The 11,620-nt window shown below is 43.0% G+C and overlaps 1 protein-coding gene and 1 pseudogene across 1 annotated transcript in view; one reads left to right on the forward strand and one right to left on the reverse strand.

The window, feature by feature from the left end:
- Enthd1 (ENTH domain containing 1) overlaps positions 1 to 11,620 on the forward strand; it is a 117,193-nt gene that overhangs the window by 87,591 nt on the left and 17,982 nt on the right. Inside the window, exon 6 of the mRNA XM_059247596.1 lies at positions 8,893 to 9,288. Within this exon, the coding sequence (XP_059103579.1) occupies positions 8,893 to 9,288 (396 nt within the window). The remainder of the gene's footprint in view (positions 1 to 8,892; positions 9,289 to 11,620) is intronic.
- LOC131897087 (heat shock protein HSP 90-alpha-like) lies at positions 5,605 to 7,865 on the reverse strand (annotated as a pseudogene).

Raw genomic sequence — 11,620 nt, forward strand, 5'->3', positions numbered from 1 at the left:
TCACACTTAGCACAGACCCTAAGAAACTGGTAGCTGTTCAGATTTATAATTTATTTAGGATTTTGTGTGTGCACCACAAGAAAAAAAAACTACAATTTTTTGTGTCATGCATATGATTTAACTTTACATGCAATATCCATTTTAGGTTAATGACCTGCCTATTTTAAACCAATACATTAGTAAGCAATTTAAATCATTTCTGTGTTAATAATTTGTAACTGTGGCCTCTTAGCAAAATGACCTCATTATAATCTTCACATCCTATTTCCTCTGATTAACTTAATTACTAAAAGGGAAAAAATCCTTCAGTTATGCCTTTTTAAACTCCAGAAAGCTGTATCTTGGCATCCATCTTCGGGCATGTCTGCCAGCTCTCTCCTTTGTAGCTGTAATTGGATCCTATGCGTCAGACCAACAAGAGAATGAAGCACAGTGCTGCCTCTGTTGGACCAGAACGCCCATTATTAGATTTATAATAACAAATACATAATAACACGCAATGATTATAGTCCCTAGAACAAGCCCATGGAATTGCTGAAAAATAAAAAAGGAGTCACATGGGGTGTTCCTGTCTGTCGGCAAAGTTTCTTCACTCCAAACCAAACTGAAGTCTCTGTCAGAATGATCTCGCACTTGTGAACTAGCCAGACCACTCCTGACCCACTGAGCAGGCTGGTCTCTTTGGCTGGAGGTTATTGCTGTTTTCTGGCTTCAGGCATGTTCATGTTGGTCTGTGTGGAAATCGCAGCCCAGTTTCTTCCACAGAGAACGTGCTGCTTCTTGAAGGATAACTATCAAGCCTGGGATGACCCGCCTTTCAGGGTCCCATTTTGTATTAATCAGGTAGATTGGCAGGTGACTAAGGCGAGCTGGTGCCGTCTCATGATTTAATACTGAGCCTCCTATTGAGGAGTCAGCTGGATAGATGCTTGAAAGAAAGCTCTGACATTCAGTTTTAAATGGAAAGAAAATGAGAAACCAGATAAAGCCAGCCAGCCAAATTAATTCACTCAGAACTCCTCCCTGCTATTTCAGTGGAATTCACAGAAATTCTCTCCTGGAAAAGGTTGGGAAGCCTTCTGGAACAATCACATTGGTGTTTGCAGTGTATGCATTCACATATTTGTGTTCCAATATAGAAAGGCAGTACTGATGTTATACTCCATCGGAGCCCTCATATTCTTGAGAGCTTTAAAAAAACATCCACGAATGCTGTTCATTCGTCATGTGTTCAGCAACCATCTTCCTGAAAACCCTCTTCCCAGGAGATGATGAGCAGGCTCAGACACATATGGACCAGCTTGATCGTGCTCACATGCCCTGCATCTCACAGATGAACAAAGTGATCCTGAGGAAAGTCTGGGTCATGTAGCAGTTATGGACACAAGCACACATCCTAGGCATGGGATTGTTAGTGAAGAACAACCTTATGGGTACAGCTGGATCTGCCAACTTTCACAGTCCCTTCTTCAGTTCCCCAAGGCAGAAGAATATTGAATTCATGAGTCTGGCATCTATTCCTCTGCCCTTGAATCCTGTGTGGTCTGAATAAGCCCCTGGATCTCTAGGTATCTCCCTGTCTCTCAAAAGACTACATCAAGATATCCTCTCCTCCTCCTGGATCTGCAGATGAACTGATTTTAGTGACCAGATCTTTGGGACAGCAATGACTATCAGACACTCTGCCAGTTGCCTGTGGATTGAACAGCTTCAACAGGGTTTGTGCTCTGCAGGGTATCACTGTACTAGAGGTAACAGGAAATCAGACTGAGTTAGAAACAACACATTTGTTTAGTGCTGTGATCCCTGAGCTAAGGATACTGCTGGACACATCCTCATCCTTAATACGTGTTTGTCAAATGAATGGATACATTTGAAATAATGAGATTGGCTAAAGAAAAGTCAGTATTCATACAGCATTCATTATGCAATAATGAGTAAGGAAAACAGATTCATTTTAACTTGAAAGGTTAAAAATGTTTTTCATCAAGAAATTGGATTGGGCCCTGAAGAATGAAATCATCTTTGTCAGAGTGGAAAGAGTCCTGCAGGCTGAGGCATGCCCATGAGCAAAAGCATAGACCCATCTGAGGGGTACCAGCCTGGAAGGTGGCAGTCCCTGGCTAGACGTAAGGAGGGGAGAGAATTTTAGGCAAAAGGAACAGCTGGGTGGAGACTTAGCACCAGGAAGGGTGTGGAATGTGAAGACAGGAAAGCGTTGCTGGGCGCCACTTTTACTAGGGTAGTGATGGAGACCCAGCAAGAGGGGTAAATTCATGCAGAGCCGTAAACTGTGTTAGATAGTTTGAGGACCAGGCATTCTGGAGGGTTGTGTGGAGTGGACCAAGTGAGCAGATGGGAAGATCCAAAATAACCCAAGTGCTGCGGAAGTTGATGACCACATCAGTAGTAGAAAATTAGAGATCAGGGACAGGTCAGGCTGGTGAGTCTCCCCAAAGGAGCAGCGGAACTCAGCAGAGACCGGGGTTAAAAATGTGTGAATGGATTGCAAACAGACCATCCTACTTGTAGCTGAAGTCTAGGAGTAAATGATACTTGATTATAGATCAGAAAAGTGAAGTGTTGAGGATGCACTGCCTACATTTCAGAGGAAAAGAGGGCTGGAGAAGGCAGCGGCGAGGTGGTTGCCTGGAGAACAGGAGAGCAAAGTTCCCTCAAGGTGACTAAGAAACAAGCTTCCGAAAGTGTCCCACGATTTCTGTTTCCTTCCTGCCAACTCCTGCCTGACAGTGAAGAGGTCCCCAGCCCTGGCTTTTTCCTGTCTTTCTGCTGAAGCACCCCCCACCCACACACACACTAAAAACTAATAACACTGAGTGGCTTGTGCCTGCCCTGCTGTTCCAGCCTTCTTCCTTTGCTGAAATTCCATTAGCTCGGGCACTTGCCCATCTTTCTCCTCCGCTCTGACTTTTTACTGTATTTGTATTGCTGGATGATTGGCCTACTTAGTGTCTCTCCAGAGCCTGTAGAGAGCCCAGAGTAAAGAGTAGGTATCAGTTAGCCAGCCCTTTCTCTCCCTTCATTGCCCACTCCTTTCTTTCCCCTGTTCCTTCCTTGTTAATTTTCATGATACTCAGTATCAAACACAGAACTTTCCTTGTACTAGACACTCAATTGCTGAACTGAACCCCAGCCCCAACAGTTGTTGGACTGAGCATTCTTGATTTTAGGTTTCACATACAGCGTGCTTTGATGGCCAGGACCAGCATGTAAAGCTGATGTCAGGGAAACACACATTAGGAACTACTTAAATTTAGCAGACCCTTGTGTTCCTTCCCTGTGCAAAAGCATCCTGTAGGCTGTAAGGTCAGAGTGCAGGAACCTCATATATGATCGGTGCTATGTTGTATGTAATTAAGTAAAATATTGAGTTCATGGAAGTATGTTTTATCATTTCAGAAAAGGCATGGATTAGGGTGGAGTGCTATCTATTAGAAATAGCTTCCAGAAGCAGTAATTGTTTGAGATGGCTCTTGGGGGGTTGGTAGGATTTAAACGAGTGAAGCAGGAGGGTGTTGGCTGGTGGGCAAGATGCAGGGATCAGGAGGCCTGGGTTAGTCTGAAAACGCAGCACAGCCTGGCTGTGGGTCATTTTCTGGTAAGTAAGCCGTGAAGAGCCTTCAGAACCCATGGAGTGTGGAGTTGGTCACTAGCATAGGAAGGGACGTCCACATACAAACTATAAATAACTAAAGCAGTGATTACAGAGAATCGATTTGGCAAGTTTCACAGAAGGGTGTATGTGTGTGGAATTGGGCTGACAGCAGAGAAAACCAAGGCAGCTTTGTTCCGGAATCTTCAGAACGCTTTCATTTTCTGTTCAAGTAAACACTTTTCTTTTTAAGATAATGTGCTATGCATTTGAAATCATTTTCCCAAGCATTCTGCCAACTGAGCTGTATCCCTAGCCCCTGTCATCAGGTCTGGGGATACATCAGTTCAATTCCCGACACAGCTAAAAAAACCACTTACTAGTTTTAATACAAGTCTAAGCAACCAGTTTGCAGTTTATTCTTCCTAGACTATCAGGAAAGGGGTTGATAAAAATAGAAGGACTTTAGTCTAACTTGTGATGTTGAATTTTTATTTAATTAATTAATTTATTTATTTATTTATTTATTTTGATTCTTTGAGGTAGGTTTCATGTAGCTCAAACTGGCCTTGAACTCTCCATGTAACTAGCCTTGAACTCTTGATTTTCCTGCCTCCACCTCCCAGGCAGAGCTTACATCGTGAGCCTCTCAGCGAATTCCTCTCATCAGACCCTGCCATCTCATTGAATTCTTAAGCTTGTGTTTAATTTTAAGCTTTTGTACTAAGTATTAACATGACATCTCGAGTCTTTACCCACGACAATGCTGATATTTGGGTTGAGTGTTCTTAGGATATTTTCATGGGAAAGCCATTGTCATCCTGGGCTGTCCTATTTTACATATCACTGAATTTTAAAGTGATTTCATTACATAAAGAGCAAAATACTTTTCTCAAATATAATGGAGAATCAAGGGAAATATTTAACTAAAATTCCCTTTAAGGAGTACTTAAAGCAAATATAGTAACATACACATGCATTCTGAAGTACCATGAATCTAGTTTCCTACTAGGATATATTAGTGCTTCTAACAAAGCCTTTTACCAACTAAATATAACTGGGTCATATGCAAATTAGTAATATTTCAGAAGAGGTTATTTTCATCTACCAATTTTCTGTTTCCTTTTATTGTTATTAAGTTGTTAAACTATGTTAAATTTAGAAAAACAAAAGCATTACCTTCTCTTTGGTTCTTGTGTCTGGATTTTTCCTTCCATTGAAAAGACATTGTTTGAGTACATCCTCCAGGACCGGCACCGTTGGGTGCTGAGACACAGAGAACTCAAGGTAACTGTTAGTATCCTGGGACAAGGCTTGACTGAACAAAGTATTACAGTTGCTCACCAGGCTCCAGTCTTTGGTAGCAGAGGCCATAACAGACAAGGCCTAGACAGAAGGATCAGGGCATTGAAGAAGAAGTGGTACTTGAATTTTCAAAGATAGAAGCCAGATACTACAGTAGAAAGCTGAAATCCCAGGATTCAAGAGACAGAGGTAGGAGGATCCTGAATTCTAGGCCAACCTCAACTACAGAGTTAGACATTGTCTCAAAACTCTAAAAAGGAAAAAAATTAAAAATGAAAAGATGTGATGACTAGAATAAGTGTGATTCCTGGTAGAAAGCAAAATAAATTTCTCTCTCTCTCTCTCTCTATTAAGTTGTTTCAGCTTGTGTTCTTACCTCTAAGACTAGTACATGCAGAATTAACTACAGGAATGAAAAACTTAAATGTACATTCTAGTTGATATTCAAGGCATCTTAACAGTTTTTTTCCCTTTTAAACATGAAGCTATATCTTAGGACACTTCAGTGACAGATGTTTGGTCTACTAAGGAATCCAGCTCGACAGCTTAAATAGTTCTGATTGCTTACCTTTTGTTTTAAAACAAATGTTCCCCCAACCTGTTGAAACAAGCTGACAGTACCACAGTCTAAGAAGCAGAAAGAAATCTTATCTTCCCCTTAGTTTTCATGCGGCACAGATACGGCATTAAATGTTACCCAAACCCTGAAGCTGTGTCATCAGAAGGACTGTAGGAAGCACTGAGCACATGGTTCTCCTGATGAAGCTCAGTTGCTTCTTCATGAGCACTGTGTTGCCATCTCCTTCAAGGAGTGGCATTTCTTCAGCTACAGCAGCACTGGTATTGTCTGAAATGGGATCGTCTTCATCAGTTCCTAGACAAGGCTTGATTATCCTGTAGATCCTGTCAGCGTGTATCGGGGGATCTTCCAGACTGAAGCCGGAAGACAAGAGTGTAGCTCACACACCAAGATGACCCGATCCTTCACAGACTTGTCATTCTTGTCAGCCTCTGCCTTTTGCCTGAAGGTTTCAGTAGTGGGGCGGTCAGGGTTTATCTCCAGGCGTTTCTTTGCTGCCCTGTAACCTCTCATTGAGTTGTCTTTGCAGGCTGGAGCTCCCATGATTCTCTCCATGTTTGTGGTCCACCAGTACATGCTGTGACAATACCACATGGGGATTTCACCGATCACTTTGGCCTTCTCAGCCTTCCCCTCTAAGATTTCTTTCATAATTTTGTAGTTTTCAAACTTTGTCTTTCTCTTCCTGTTTTCTTTTTCTCCTCTTCATCTTCTGGAAGTTCCAGTCCTTCTTTGGTACCTGACACTAAGGTCTTGCCCTCAGAATCCTTCAGCTGTGACATTATACTCATTGATGGACTCAGTCAGTCAGATCACTTCTAAGCCATGCTGTCGAACAAAGGCCGAGTTAGCTGCTTGGTCCTGGGCTCAGCTGTGATAAAATGGATGTGCTTCTGGTTCCTCCGTGCTGGGGCAGTAGTCTGGGGAGAAACCTCCTCATCCCCAGAAGAAGACGTGCGCCGTCACAACAGCTCTGAAAGCTTCTTCCGAGACTGAGAGTCTTCATGAATTCCAAGCTTTGTGTTTTTTAAGAACTGTTCATCAAACTTTTTGTTGTTCTCTTCATCTTCTGCCAGTTCAGTGGATAATTCAAGCATTTCTTGACCGAATTCTTTCTGATAACTTTCAAATTTTTGCTCTGCTGCAATATTTCATGGGAAATACTTAGAGGGAGACCCTCGGAATCCACCACCCCTCTAATGAAATTCAGATACTTGGGGGGTGAGAAGAGGGAAGAGGGGGATCTGTGGTTGGTATGTAAAGTGAATAGAAAATTTCTTCATAAAAAAAGAAAGAAAAAAAAAGAAATTCAGATACTCAGGGACTAACTCCTCACAGTTACCCATGATGAAAACTCTGTACGTACAGCTTGATGCTGTTCTTTTTCTTCCTGTTTCCAAACAGATCAAAAGGAGCGTGTCTTGGGACAAAAAGAAGGGCTCAGACTTCCAATTGTCCTTCAACAGAAAACTGCTTTACTGCTGGATGTTCTTCCCAGTCATTGGCTAAGCTCTTGCAGAGCTCTCCATAGTCCCCATTAGCAATGTCACCAGGGGTTCTGGTCCCAACAGGCTTTGTTTTGTTTAGTGTTTCTTGATCCATGTACTCCTCCTTCTTCTCCTTCTCCCTATCCTTTTCCTCTTTCTCACTGGAACCAGCATCTTCTACTTCCTTTTTCTTTCTCTTCCTCTTTCTCTCCTCCTTCTGCAGCCTCAGCATCACCGACTTCCTTATCACATTCCTTCTCCACAAAGAGAGTCACGGAGTAGCCATTAAGCTGAGAATGTTCCTTCACAACTTCCTTTATTCTCCTTTCCTCCAAATAGTCGGCTTGCTCTTCTTTCAGATGTAAGATAACCTTTGTTCCATGGCCACGGGTTCACCTGGTTAGTCCTCACTGGAATGATGCCCCTGCCGAGGATCCCCAGCATACTGCTCATCATCATGCTTGGTGATCAGTCACTTTCTCAGCAAGCAAATCCACAGAGTAAAAAGCCACACCAAACTGGTCAGTCATAGAGATGTGTGCACCAGCGTGCAAGGCCTGCATGAAGGCTTGGGTGCCAGACTGGGCAGTAGTGCCAAGGTTATGGATCAAGTCAGCCTTGGCCATTCCAGTTCCAGTATCGGTTTGATCTTGTTTGTTGGGAATGAGATTAATGTGCAGCTCCTTCCCAGAGTAGTTTACCAGGGTCTGTCACACTCTCATCTCTGATCCTACCTAGAGCATCTAATGAATTTGAAATATCTCTTCATTCAAATAGAAAATATTGATGACCAAGGACGTTAACTAGAAATTTTTTGCCTTAAAGGCCAAAGTCCTAACCTCTTCCTCCTCCATTGGCTGGTCTGTGTTTCCTCGGGCATCTTTGCTGAGTGATCACACAAACCTCGACTAGCTGCACCACGACACTGAAGCAACTAATATACATTTCTTGAACTTTCTACTTATGAGTAAATACCAGAAGGGTTTCTCCAGCCTCTGGAGGTGCTGAGAGCCTGCATGGGTGCATTCTGAAGTACCATATGGTGTGCTTTGTGATGTGTATAACTGCCTAACAGCGAACTCCACAGATTGTGTCCTCCTTCCTGGTGGACATGCCAGAGAATATACACACCCCTTTCACTGTGGTATGATTCCAGTTTCAAGAACCCGATCTCTTAAGAAACAATTTTTTCTTCCATATTCAGATTAGAATGAAACTCTCTGAGAACAGTTCCTCACACTGAGGGTTGGGAGCCAGGCCCATCTGGAAAGTCAGTCCAGATGTGTGGGTTCATCAGAGGTTTGGGTTTCTTACACTACTTCAGTCCCTTCTGGTCATGCTACCTGGTCTGTCCCAGGCTCTCCTGGTGCTTTGGTCTATTTGTGGCTACTTAGTGACAAGATGGACAGAAACTTTGCCTTGTAGTAACCATCAGAAGAGCTCTGTAAAAAAAAAAAATGTGTTGTCCTCCACACAGACAAAAGATTCATTAAAATGATGCTGCCCCTGAGGTGCTTCTGAATGTGCCTCCTGGGAAGAGACAGCTTTCATTCCAGGAGAGATGAGGGTTCCGTAGGATAGAATAATGTATATTTTGTCTAGTTTATTGTGTAAAGGATGAAGGTTTGAAGGTACTAGAAATAGAGTGGCTCAGAGACAGATCAGTGGATGAAGGGAGAAATATTTAAAGGGAAGTCATTTGAAATTTCCTGTGCCTTGTGGTTTAGTGCCTTTGAGAGAGGCAGCCACCAAATGAGTAAGGCATCAGTTATAGCCTGGGGGTACTTGAAATAGAACATACCAGCCTAGTAGGAAAGCAGAAGACTAAATAGGAAAGATCCTATTTATTAAAATGGATTGTAAATGGAATGTTTCAGTTTTAATTTGGGGTACTTGCTATTTTACAGATGCTGTGTCTACTCCCTCAGAAAAAAGACCATCGATGCAGACAGATATGAGTTTAGGCAAGAGACTGGAGAAGACCATCGCAAATACTCCCACAGAAAGTCCCCCACAAACTCCTCAGGAAAAGCAGACGGCTTTGAAAAGCTTTGAAACCCTGACACCTATACAGGCATTTAGGCCATCAGGTAAAGATGAGTTCGTCAGCCTGGGTGTGAGGATATCCAAGTCAGAGTCCATGTTCCACAAACAGTCCTCTGTGGAAACACTCTACGTCTCACCCTCATTCAAAATTGTCAGCCCAAAGAAGGAGACCAGAACCAGTAAGGACCTCCAGACACCTGCTCAGTCCAGAATCTGCTGGATTGAAGATGTGAGCCTCAAGCCTTTAGCCATGCGGGGTGAGTGTACCCCCAAACAAGCCAATACTGCGAGTGAAAATGCTCTGCAGAGGTGTTCTGTGACCTCTCTGCCTTCTGTCCTTTTCCTGTCTCCTCCGCTCACTCTCGGTCAATTCTGTTAGGATGGACACACCACTGAAGGTCTTCTTGGGTGCTCATGTGTCCTTTTTATTTAATGAGTAGCAGATACTTTAAGCAAATACTCGATTGAATATATTGACATCAATTCTGAATAATCTCTATGTAAACCAAATTAGATGTTACTGGCATTCAGTGACGCTTCCAGTTAAACATGTAGGTAACTCATGAAGAGACTGTGTGCAAGAGAAGTGGTTTGTTTTGTGTACAGTCACAGATACATACACAGCTGTGTATGCATTCTTTAAGGCTCTGTGTATTTGCACCCAAGGGCCAAGGGACCATGTCCTTTCTCTGTCTTTGTAAAACATTGAGGGGCTGGACACAGCAGGATGTACCTGTTATCCCAGCACTCTGCAGCCAGGAAGAGGATGGAGTGGAAGGTGAGCAGGGCTGTATAATGAGCCCCTGTGTAAAACAAAACAGAGTGAAATGGGCTGCGGTATCAGACTGTGGATAGAGAATCAAGCCTGGCTGTTGACTGTCAGCTATTAAATCTTGCATTATGCAATTAGGCTTTCTTTTTCAAAGTTAATTAGTAAAAGAATAGTTTGTTTGCGCATGAATTTTTAAAAATCTAAGTGGTGGTTTTGTTGGTGCTTCTGTATGATAATGCTCACCAACTCATATAAATTCAAAGATTTCAGCATTAATCTTTTAAACTGCTTCAAACGCAAATCAAAAATGCATATAAACAAAAGTAATGGAAGCCAGCATATAAAAATACATATAAATAAGAACAGTGGGGCAGTGCAGGGGTTAAGTGGACTGACCTTGGTCTTGGGCAGTGAATTATAAAAGATTCTCTTTGAAAAAGAGGTTTCAAAGATTACTCTATTTAAAACATTTTGGTATTGAATAGCCTAAATGTAGCAAAACTGAGTCTTAGGACTGCCAAGATGGCTCAGCAGGTAAAGGCACTTTCTACCAAACCTGATGATCTGAGTTCAATCCCCCGGACCCTATACACTGGAAGGAGAGCATCTACTAGTACACGTTTTCTTTTGATTTTCATGCACACCATGGCACAAGTGTGCATGCACACGGATGGATGGATGGATGGATGGATGGATGGATGGATGGATGGATGGACGGACTGACGGACGGATGGACGGATAGACAGACACATGGATGGATGGATGGATGGATGGATGGATGGATGGGCGGACAGATGGATGGATGGATGATAAATAAGTAAATGTACTTTTTAAAATGCATCTGTGCTCTGTCATCAAATTAACTTTCTTGCTGAGACTACCTGCTGAGGAAGACACCTTCTGCTGTGCCGCAGTGGCCTCTAGGCATGGCTTTGCTCCCAAAAGCTGCCGAGGTGATTATGATGTCGACAGACCATCCAACTCCACCTCTTCTAGAGGCGGTGGGACCTGGGGGAATAGAGCTGATAGAGGAGGTGGACTAAAGTCTCATGCAGTAGCAACTTTATTCAGAGCATCAGACAATTTATATTCTGAGGGCTAAAGAGAATCACGTGAGTAAAGTGTACAGTTACAAGGACAAGTCAGAATTGGCAAAAACATGTTTTTCCATAGAGGCATTTACTTGAATAACACCAGCAAGCAATAATGAGGAATCTGAAATAAACTATCCACTACTCCCAGGAGGAGCACGAAAAAGCGTTCCAAGAACAGTTCTGTGTTTTGAAGAAACTGAGGTCATAAGACTCTTGTCTTGTTTCCTTGTAGTGTTCTCTCAAGCTCTCAGAAGTCTCCTCCTACGACTCCATTCTTGGACCATTTCATGACACACCTCCAATAATATTAAAGCTAAAAAATTACTAAATGCTACTTTAAGTTATCAGAAGCCCACCAAGAGAGAAACACTGGGTCTGAACCCCAGGGAGATGAGTCCCAGTTGGGTTGGAAGTGGGTTCCCAGTCTCACTTGGCTGTGGAGATGGAGTTTGGGGGTTCCAAAGTGTCTCAGAGTCCAGTGAGAGAATGAGGAACCACAGGGAAGTAACTCTTTGTCTCTGCAGCTGCGTGCTGCAAAGCTGTATGTTCTTAGAGAGAAAGAAACTAAAGTGAGGGAACTTCTGAGAGACCAGCAAGCTAAGCAGAGCCTCTGCTAACCATCTGATGTCAGGGGACAGACGGCATTCCGTGAAGATGCTCCTCTCACTCAGCTGGGCCCAGGGGACCTGACAGGCTATGCCATTCAGCCACCTCTAGGAAGGA

This window comes from Peromyscus eremicus, chromosome 20 (assembly GCF_949786415.1).
Source record: "Peromyscus eremicus chromosome 20, PerEre_H2_v1, whole genome shotgun sequence".
NCBI classification, from domain to species: domain Eukaryota; kingdom Metazoa; phylum Chordata; class Mammalia; order Rodentia; family Cricetidae; genus Peromyscus; species Peromyscus eremicus.